The 11,254-nt window shown below is 33.3% G+C and overlaps 1 protein-coding gene across 7 annotated transcripts; it reads left to right on the top strand.

Annotated features, from left to right (window-relative positions):
• The first annotated feature begins 2,441 nt into the window (after positions 1-2,441).
• LOC103489801 (ATPase 7, plasma membrane-type-like) lies at positions 2,442-4,875 on the top strand. Of its 7 annotated transcripts, none has more exons than XR_007819887.1 (4): positions 2,442-2,574; positions 2,709-2,994; positions 4,292-4,346; positions 4,466-4,875. XR_007819887.1 is itself a non-coding variant. In XM_051083109.1 (4 exons), the coding sequence occupies exons 1-4, from the start codon at positions 2,512-2,514 to the stop codon at positions 4,510-4,512; spliced, it is 264 nt and encodes an 87-aa protein (XP_050939066.1). In that variant the 5' UTR covers positions 2,442-2,511; the 3' UTR covers positions 4,513-4,875. The 7 variants fall into 7 exon arrangements, 3 of the variants coding, with proteins under 3 accessions (XP_050939066.1, XP_008447328.1, XP_050939065.1); XR_007819889.1 differs by having other exon boundaries at positions 4,506-4,875; XM_051083109.1 differs by having other exon boundaries at positions 2,709-2,807.
• Positions 4,876-11,254: the final 6,379 nt, after the last annotated feature.

Consider the following 11,254-nt stretch of genomic DNA (forward strand, 5'->3'; position numbering starts at 1 on the left):
GAACTATATCACATTGGATTTTTTATATATAATTTTTGGTTCAGTACTCTGTATTCAGATCTTTTGTCACACCCCACCTCGAACACCTTCTTACTTGGCTCAAGGTGTGGCATGAAGTTAGCTGACCCTTATCTTAAATCCTTAAATGATAAATAACACCGAAAACTAACACATAAATTTTAAACACAATTGAGTAAAACTCTTTTTATTAAGCACACTTTAAAAAGTTTGCACAAACCCAACTTAACTATATTCACATAAAACAAGGCCTAACAATAGCCTTTCCAAAAACTTAAGTCTAACATTGCAGAAGACTAATTGGTCACAAATACAAAATAGTAGGACACATACACAATAACAAAACGAAACCCTTCAATAGACAGATAGCAGTGATTCAGGCTCTGAGGACACAGTCTCTACTTGAAAAGTGGGAAAACATATTGAAGAGTGTGAGCTAATCGAGCCCAGTGAGTGATAGTTTTCTAAATAACTTTTTATAAACTTTTCAGAAATCATATGATTCATAGATCCTTTGAAATAGTAAACGATAAACAGTAACATGAAAACTTAAACATCAAAGCATTATAACATAAATCCTTGTTTTTCCTACTTGAAACCCAAGTATCTACTCCTGGGAGGTGGTAGAGATTACTCGATACCAACTCCAAACCTTAGAGATAGGCATCCTCAATCCCTATTCCTGGGAGATAGGTGTCCTTAACTCCAATCCTGGAGATAAGTGTCCTTACCATAATTCCTTGGTGCCCCTTAATCTTACCCCGTTAAGGGAAAATTTGAGACATCTTGGTTCTAAGAAAACATTCATAAAACAATAATAAACCTTTAACTTCTTTAAAGAATACCCTTTACATAAAGAACCTTTAATCGTGTATACTTGATCAGCTCATTTTTTAGTAAACTTTAAACATTTCTCAGCAAACAATATCCTCAAATAAATACTTTAATCAATAACATGCTTGAAAATCATTGATAAAATAGCTCAAACATTTAAGATAAATCATTCATGAACAATAGCTTAAGAACATGCTTGAAAACACTTTAATAAATCCATTTTTCACTCATAGATACAAGCTCAGTCCTTGGTCTATAAATTTGCACGATCTCTTCTTGACCTAAACATATAGTAAAATTATGCATTTAACTTTCTTTAACCATGAAAATATCTAAGTGTACTTGAAATTTTTAAAAATGAAAAAAAAACCCAAAAATGTGCCTTGACACATACTGGCGGGCAGGTGGCGGGCGACAGGCCTTAGCTGTACACGCTAGCATGTTTGTGCTAACCTCACGCGCAGACACGCTGCACGCCTTACATGGTTGTGCTTGCTTCTTGCACAACCTCTATGTCTTGCTACTCATGTGGCCCCCTTGCGCCCAGGATGTGTACTTAGCACACGCCATAACGCACACTAACCATTAAGAATATCAAACCGCACACCGACCCCACCTAACATAGCCCATCACTCGGCCAGCCACCAACTTGTCCAGAAACTCACTTTTCTACCAGAACCTTAACTTCACTTTAGGGGTTAATACTTTAAAATTCAGATCTCAAATGGAAAAACTTCCTTCGCAAAGTTGCTGAAAATTTTCTTAAATGTCTTCCCTTAAAACTTTTCGCTTCAAATTCCAACGGATGCGTTCTGTAATTTTCCAGAAGTGCACCTTGCTCAGATTCACCTGAAAGCTGACCTTCCTCACATTCTTCAACTTAAACTCAACCTTTCCTTGCTCAAAATTGTCTGGTAGCCCCTAGTTTAGAAACTAGACTCAACTTGTGATTTTTTTAGAGTAATTTCAGCAAAAACGCACGAGTGGTTTGGGAGAAATATCCATCTAAAGTGACATATTTATACTGAACCTTGCATGAGCCTTTATTGACACCATCTACTTGCCGAAATCTAAATTAATCACGAAAGGACATCTGTAAAGCAGTTCAGTTCACTAACTCCACCTCTTCATCATCTTGCCCAACCAAAAACCCCAATGTCCCTTGACAAGCCCAAACACCTAGTATCAACGCATTGCTAACCTTCAAAACGTTCTCACGTGCCATGCTCCTCGCCCATCACCATATTGCCCAGCCTTCTTGCCTAGTCCATCAACACCTTAAATAATGTCTAAGTAACATCCTTTCTTGCTTTGCCAAGCATATGTTGTGGCCGCCCATGACACCCATTTAGAGGTTTTCTCACCTAATGCCCAAACAATAAGCCTTAGCCGCCTAGACATGTCTAAAACAACTACTAACCTCTTTAGAGGTTATTTTCCATCCCTTGGCCGCTCAATACACCACTAAAATAACCTCTAATCGCCTAGCACTTCAATCCTTGACACGTAGCCAAATTTTCCTCTTTCTCCAATAATCAGGACACTTTTAACGACACTTTTAGTTACTTTTCAACCTTAACCCCAATCAACTCTTATCCTTTCAAGCTCTTCAAAAGACTTAAGTTTTCTTAGGATCCAGGGTTTACATCTTTATCCAAAATGGGTGTCATGGTTGGGGCTATTTCTAGTGGACAGATAGCCGAATACATTGGTCGAAAAGGAGTAAGATCCTTTCCTGAATCATTTTCCGTTCAATCTGTCTTGTTTAATTAGTTTCTATAGGTTTTCATGATTAATTTGTCTTGGTTTATTTTAGTCTTTGATGATTGGTGTAATTCCTAATATTTATGTTGCAGGAGATTAAGGTTTTGAAGTTCTTGGGATTTATGTGGAACCCTCTCTCATGGGTCATGGAAGCTGCAGCTATAACGACTGTTACTTTAGCTAACGGAGGAGTGAGTTTTTAGTATCTTAATTTAATTTATTGATAATGAGAAATGGAAATATTTATGCTAACTGTTTTTAATTTCCTTCAAAAAAAATTTTGGGTTCTTTTCCATATTTTGATTGCTGCCATCAATTTATCCACCCACCCATAGACGCTTTCGAAGCGTAAGAACTTTCGAATTTTCCGCTTTTAACGTGAGTTCTTCCACTTTTCTCAATTCCAGAAGATTATATTGATATTAATCCTCTTACCCAAACCAAGAAACTCCCCTTTTTTTTTCGTTTTCAAATTTTTTTTGAATTTATTGATTTATTGATTTATGGAGGATTGGGTTTATATTCTTTTTTGTCTCTGGGTGTTCTTTTTTAAATCTTCTCTGTCAAAATGAGATATTGAAAACCAAGAAAGAGAATTTCATTTTGGCTTCTGGGTTCTCTCCATTGAATTTGAGACTACTAATTACAGTACTCAAATATCAAATGAAAATTATGTGTGGTAACCAACTCTTTGCTTTATTAATTAATAATCACTACTAGTAACTAGGTCATAACTTTGTTACTTATCAATTCAACCATTAGTTTTATAGTGAAGAACATTGCTGGAGATGCTACAGTCGTTCTCATGGCTCATGGCTCATGTATTGTGGTCTTAAAAGGTTTTGCCATAAACCATTATAAAAGCAATTTGATCTTGGTTCTTGTAGTCTTTAAAGGTCTTATGATTTGGGTTTACTATCAATTTGAATCCTGTGGTTTTTAATTGTTTCCATTTAGCTTCTTTGATTTAAATAATTAAATTTCTACACTTTGGCTCCTACGATTTAGTTTATCTCTTAATTGTTTTTACTCACCAAAAACTAAATTATTTTATGTTTTTCTTTACTTAATTAGTATGAAATCTTACTGCAATATAGGAATTACTATATATATATTGACTAAATTGAACTTTTAAAACCCTAAATAAGAGATTGAAATTATGTTCAAATACCAAATTGAAACTTTAAAACTACTAAATAGAAACTCTGAATTATACAATTTTTAATATCATTATATTATCCCTAATTACAAAGAATTAATTTATATACATTATTGTGTTTTGAGATTCGAAGTTGTGCTTAGGTATGTGTTAGTGTCACGCACCGAGGTATAATCTTTGATCAACGTAGCTTTAGAAGCTTTTCGTTTTAATTAAACCTTGCCTTTTATGATTGCTGATTTATGTTTTCTTTCTTTTTAATTTTACTGTGCTTATAAAAATTCTGATTTTTGTTCTACCAGTCAATACTATTTTCTTGTAGTTTCTTTAATTGATTTGTTGAGTTAACAAGGTTTTATTTTATATGTAAGCTGGAATGATTTAACTTGGCAGATCACGTAAATATTACTTTTTATTCATAGAATGATGGCTTGAAACATTTTTTTTCTATTTTTATGGATGTTTTTTTTTATAATTGTTGATGCATTCCACGATCTGTTTTGGAACTAAAAAAAGGAGGTAGCGGAGTACGACGATTTGAAGAAGAGTATAGTAAGCTACCTTATAAAACGTTAGTATATTGATTATTAGTACTTTCTTAATTCTAGGAGAATTATATTGGAATTGCTGCTAAATATTACATCTCCTTTACTTGAATTGAAAGTTTGCTAATGGCTTTTCCGGTCCCAGGAGAACCTCGCATTGCTCACTGCAGCTTTCTGTTTGTTAGTGTTTGAGACCAGGGATTTGTTCAGGAGCAGAAGGTTCACGTTGATGCCTATGACAATTGTAAGAAGGCGGAAAAGGCAGGGAAGATTTTCGAAGTACAGGGACTTGTATGTATGCCTTTGATGAACTGAATTTTAATCTTTTCACATGGGTGAGCAATAGTTAAATCTAGAGGAGGTTGGGGCATTACACCTTCCAAGACAACCAATTCTTTCAATTTTTTTTTTCTTTTTTACAAAGGATGATCAATGTAATAGTTAAATTTCTCACTTTCTTTGTGTTTGGAGCCAAGATGTATATATAAACGTACAATATATTAAGATGTCCTTTGATTATGAATGGAAGTTATTAGTATTCATTGTGCTATGAAATATTTATGTGGGTAGATTTAACTAAAGTTGAGTACTTAAACTAAATTTATAAAAAGCTAATTAATTCAAAAATTAATTTTTGAGAAAAAAGTTACCTCTTTCATATAACCAAAAAACGAAATGCTATCAAAAGGTTATTATAATAATTATAATAATTGGAAAGGATTAAATAGGATTATTATAGCTTAATATTATAGTTGTAAATACTATATTATAGCTTACTAATATGAGTTGTTAAGACTTTCGAAAAAGGCTATAAAAGTATATGATAGCCTTTTTCATTAGCTATCGTATATGTTATTTCCTGTAGTATGGAAAAGGTCTTAGGGCTAAAATACCTTCAAAGCTTGTACATTCGAACCTTTGTAGACCAATGAATGTTAAAGTTCAAGGTGGGTATTAATATTTAATCAATTTTGTTAACGATTATGCAAGGTTTGGTCATGTTTACCTATTGCATCACAAGTCTGATTCTCTTGAAAAGTTCAGAAAATATAAGACTGAAGTTAAAAATCATCAAACCACGTAGTATATTAGAATTGATTAGGATTTTCAAAGGTGTTATAGTTAAACCTAGTTCATCTACTAAAGTAGTTGATAAAACTAGAGAATCTGATTAGCACATCCTTCTCAAGAGTTGAGAGTGTCTTGAAGTAGTGGAAGAGTTGTTTATCAGCTTGGCCATTACCTAGATTTATCGAAAACCAAATCGTCATACTTGGTGATGATTTAGAGGATCCATTGGCTTATTAAACAGGCAATGAATGATGTAGATTATCTATCTGGCATCAAGAAATGGCTTGCTTGCAATTTTAAATAAAAGATTTGGAAATACGTAATGTGTTCTCAGGATCCAAATTGTTTAGAACCACAAAAACAGAAAACTAGCCAATCTCAAGCATCTTATATAGACAAAATATTGCCTAGATATAAAATGCATAATTCCAAAAGGGATGGATTACCGTTAAGTATATTCTAAATTAGTTAAAAAAATCTAAAGACTTCGTGCTTGTGTATAGTGCTAGGATCTGATCCTTACTGGATACACTGATTCTGATTTCTAAAAATGATAGAAAGTCTACATCGGGATCAGTATTCGCTCTAAATGGAGGAGCAGTAGTGTGAAGAAGCGTAAAAACAAATTGTACTACCTTATCTGGGTAATTATGCCTTGTAGTAACCTTGATACTTGTAAAGAAAATCATGGCTATTTGATTTACAAAGTTCTTCACGGCTAAAAGTGTTTGAAGTGTTTGAATTAATGTCCTAAAACTCGTAGTTTCTAATCATATTCTTTTCAATAAAGTCGTTATTGAGAAATTGAATACTATATTCTTAAAACCAATAAACATAGATCCCAAGACTATTTTTTGAGTAAACTTGAACTTTATGTAGAGACATAAACATGGATTAAGTTCGAGTAAATAGTCTAAATAGTCTATAGTATAGGATTAAAGGTTGGGCGCTTTATTCAGAGATACTATGGATGCGACCCACTTTGTAAATAATACAAATGATGTAATCCTGAATCGTTCATGTAAAGACATGAAAGAGGGGACATCCTAGGTAAAAGGTTTCATAAGACAGAACCATGAAATAGTCACTTTTACGTAATAACGTCGGTCATTTACTGTTTAAAACTGACTATCTCATTTTTTAATGACTTAGGTAACTTAATCTTAATCCTGAGCTAACTATGAACTCTTGTTCACACGAGATTATCCTTAGATCTGCATAGGTGAAGGAAACTCATTAGTGTTGGCCCAATAAGCCTCCCATTTCAGGGATAAGATCGGGTGAATAGTTGGAAAAATAGGGTGCAAGACGAAATTCACTCATACCCGTTTTAGGGTTAGTAGATAGGTTGTTCCCTTAAGAACTGAATCTAAGTCTTGAACATAGAGGCCCCAACCTCTCATTGGCTTGAGAGGGATTCAGTTTATAGGTTGGACCTTAAACCAAATATTCAATAGTGGATTAGCGGGACCTAAGGAACAAGATGTAGTCTTAGGGGTAAAAACAGTATTTTGACTCAACCGAGGTTACAAACAACCTGTGAAGGATTAACTTACTGATCATGGTTATATCAGATGGACAAAAATATATCTGTAGTAAGGGGAGTGCAGCTACAAGACTTTAGTGGAATGACTCGTTAGTTAACGAATGTTGATTAGCTTGGTGTAAAAGGGTTTAGCAAGTTAATCTCGGATCATTGGAGCCCATGATCTATAGGTCCATTAGCTTCCCCTGCTAGCTCATACGGAATTAACTTAAAACAACATGTTGGAATAATTCGAATTGTTCGAATTAGGTAAAGAGAAAGAAACCGACGAATATATGTGATATAATCGTCGGTTATACGACTTTATATTCAAATGTGATTTGAATTTCAAGAAAATGAATGCAGATTCATGCTCGAGAGGTCGAAATTAGTCAAAATGGACAAAATGGTAAAAAGTCAAAATGTTGACTTTTGACTTTGACTAAAATGGTCAAATGAACATTTTGCCCTTGACTAAAATTAATGAGAATATCCAAAAATCCCACTAAATGGAATGGTGAGTAATTCCACTAAATGTTAGTGGAATACAAAGTGTTGAGAAATTATCCAACTAATTACATGCAATTTTGCATGTAATTACGTTATAAATAGTTCCTCTTTTTCAAATTGAAGAAGGATGGTTTTTTGGCTAATTTTTTTATCAAAACTTCATTCCATATGTCTCTCTAAATTCCTTCATTCAACGGGTACCACAACCTAGTTCTTAGTCTGGAGTATAGCGGGTGATCTCTAGTGGTGGTTCCGGGTGTGTGATCGTGAGAAGATTTGGAGCATTAGGGTGTTTCAAAGGTAAAAGAATTTCTTTTAACCTTAATCATTGTAATTAGGGTAGTCTTAAGCTTGTTAATTACTAAAGGGTTTAGTTGCATATAGAGTAATTTTTCGATCATTTTAATCAAAATTAACTTACTTAATTAAAAAAATTAATTAACCATATTAATTAATTTTCATATTAATTAATTAACCTGCATACTATACATTATAACCATTATAGCATACTTTTAAGGCATGAAACATGTTAACATATGATGGGATTTTAAAACTATATGGCATACTATATGCACATACAATTAAACATTAATTAAAACATATATTAAATGCATAATTAATTAAAAATCCTAAAATGGACTGGTTTTGGCTCTTAAGTTAAGCTAAAAACTAAATTATTACAATAATAATTTGGTGGAGTACATAAACCGCTCCCGAACAATTCCAACTGGGTTAAACAGGTACACGATTGCTGAGGGGCAGGCTGAATGAACACGATCGTTTATGGCAGACCAGACAAACACGATCGTTTAGCGCAGGCCGGACAAACACGATCGTTTAGGGCAGGCCAGATAAACATGATCGTTTAGGCCGTATGGACATGATCGTTTAAGCCAGGTCGGATGAACACGATCGTTTAGGCCAGGCCGGATGAACACAATCATTTAGGCCGGATGAACATGATCGCTTAGCATGTTCAGTTTCGGGTCTGTCTTCAATTTTCTCCCGCTTGAAGAAAGTACAACCTAAATTCAACTCTAATGACTTCAAAAAAAACTTTGAATACAATAATAATTACAAATTCAAACCTAACTTAGGGCCAAAACCATAATATATCCATTTTAGTTCAAACCACAACAATTTATCAAATAAATTGAAATACCCACCATATGCAGCTAAGTAAAATAAGCATGCTCTAATACCACATGCTAGAAATTATACGAACGCAATGGAAAAATGATCGGAAAATTACTCTATATGCAACTAAACACTTTAGTAATTAACATGCTTAAGACTACCCTAAGTACAATGATTAAGGTTAAAAGAAATTTTTTACCTTTGAAGCTCCCTGATGCTCCAAATCTTCTCACGACCACACACCCGGAACTACCACTAGAGATCACCCGCTATACTCTGGACTAAGAACTGGGTTGTGGTACCCGTTGAATGAAGGAATTTAGAGAGAGATATGGAATGAAGTTTTGATAAAAATTAGCCAAAAAACAACAATTATCCTTTAGTTTGAAAAAGAAGAACTATTTATAACCTAATTACATGCAAAGTTGCATGTAATTACTCACCATTTTGACTCAACACTTTGTATTCCAATAACATTTAGTGGAATTACTCACCATTCCATTTAGTGGGATTTTTGGATATTCCCATTAATTTTAGTCAAGGGAAAAATGGTCATTTGACCATTTGAGTCAAAGTCAAACTTTGACTTTTTCAAGTCAAAAGTCAACATTTTGACTTTTTACCATTTTGTCTATTTTGACTAATTTCGACCTCCCGAGCATGAACCGCATTCATTTTCTTGAAATTCAAATCACATTTGAATATAAAGTCCTATAACCGACGATTATATCACATATATTCGTCGGTTTCTCTCTCTTTACCTAATTCGAACAATTTGAATTATTCCAACATGTTGTTCTAAATTAATTCCATATGAGCTAGGAGTTTGCACTAGTCTTCTCACTCAAAAAGTCCATCCAATCATCTACAGATTGCAAATTATCAAGCATTAGCTTCAAAACTGCATCCTTTGTACCTTGACTTTTTTTTGGCAATCTTCTAATGAACTTATTAGAGAAAAAGAAATGTGCCTTCCACCTAAGTTATTTAAGTGAAATAATGTAACTTAATATCTAGATAGATTTTCATAACACTACTTTCAATCTTTTAGGTAGTTTTAGCCAATTCTCAAGATTCACTTATACAACCTCTATCCCTACTAGACAAAAGAAAAGAAGCCAATCCTACCGATTCATCACTAATGGATTGTCCATATTCATTGAAATCAAGGTTCACTCTTGATTGTTTTTCAACGGCTAGTCTTCATTTTTGTAAGTCCTTTTGTTTTTTATTTTTTTTGGCAAAGTCATCGTTTTAAATGAGGGTTCTTCAAATCCATTTACATTAGAAGTTGTTGCTTGGCTACGAATTACAAATCTTGTTCGAGCAGCCGGTGGTTCTAATGTAACATCCTTCCATGTTCTACTAAGAAGCTTCCTTCGTGTAGACCTTTTCTTTCCTTTGACTCTTAGTTCCATGGTATCTTGTATGTAGTGTTCGATTTGAGATAGTGATATGTTTCTCTCCATTTCAACCTAAAAGCATCAATATTAACAAATAATCAATAAGCATCATTTTATAATATACATATTTACTGTCTTTTGTGTTTTCACCATGATGGAGGTGACTTATCCAACGACATATGCATAGATATTGATACAAAAATATGCAAAAGTATTTATGAACAAAGTTAATTTGTATTAAATAACTAACATCAAAATGATATTCATCTAGATGCATCAAAATGATATTCATCTAGATGGATTCAATCATTTACAAAATAAAAGTTTTGAATATAAAATAATCATATAGAAAAACACACTTATATAGTACATCAAACTACTTCTCAAATAAAAACACCTTCACATTTTTGTCTTGCATAAGTAAGCTCGTCACTTTCCTCAGCGTCTTCAACCGTACTACGAAAGTATTCATTAGTAATCGAAATATCATCATAATTCTCATTGTACATTTATGTGAGACCCGTATCTAGATAAGAAGAATCAAAATTTTGACTAGGTGTGGAATAAGCATTTTGGGAAGAAGCTTGTAATAAGAAGTTGGCGTTTGAGTCTGTTCACGATGAAGTAAAGCAACATGCTAAGACATTTGGTATTTAAGTTTAAGTATGGTTAGATGTTTGGAGTTCTTTGCAAAATGGAGCAAGGCGATGAAAAGTCTAATCTTGATTTGATAGAGGTTTACGTAAAGGTTAAAAGTTAAGCATGTTTAAGGTAAACTTGAAACTTACAAGTGTACCACTAAGAGCAGGAGCTAGCGAGTTATTAAGAGATTAAAAATGACTAGTCCAATTCAAGATTAGTATAAATAGAGGGTGAAGACAGATTAATAAGAAGTTTTGTTGCTGGAAATTAGAAAGGAAGTTAAGTGTTGAGTTGACACTAGGCGTTCTTCGAGAAGAAAAGTCAGGTTATAGTGAGTGATTTCTTCTTAAAAGAGTTTGTTTATGTTACAAGGCTTTCCTTAAAGTTTTTATTGATTTGATTTAATGATTTTATATGAATGTTTTAAAGAGATTTCTATATGAAATTTATATTATGTTCAAAGTATGTTTTATATGAATGTAAAATGAAATCATGTCCAAACCATTAGTCTTCTCTCTATCAATGAGCTAACTGTTATATGCACATAAGAAGTAAAGGCAGCCATGTAGAAAAGGACTGCATGGTGGAGAGAAATTGGGCAATGCAGAAAAGATGTGTATTGTGCTTAAAGATTTGAGCAACAAGG

Source organism: Cucumis melo, chromosome 4 (assembly GCF_025177605.1).
Source record: "Cucumis melo cultivar AY chromosome 4, USDA_Cmelo_AY_1.0, whole genome shotgun sequence".
Taxonomy (NCBI): Eukaryota; Viridiplantae; Streptophyta; class Magnoliopsida; order Cucurbitales; family Cucurbitaceae; genus Cucumis; species Cucumis melo.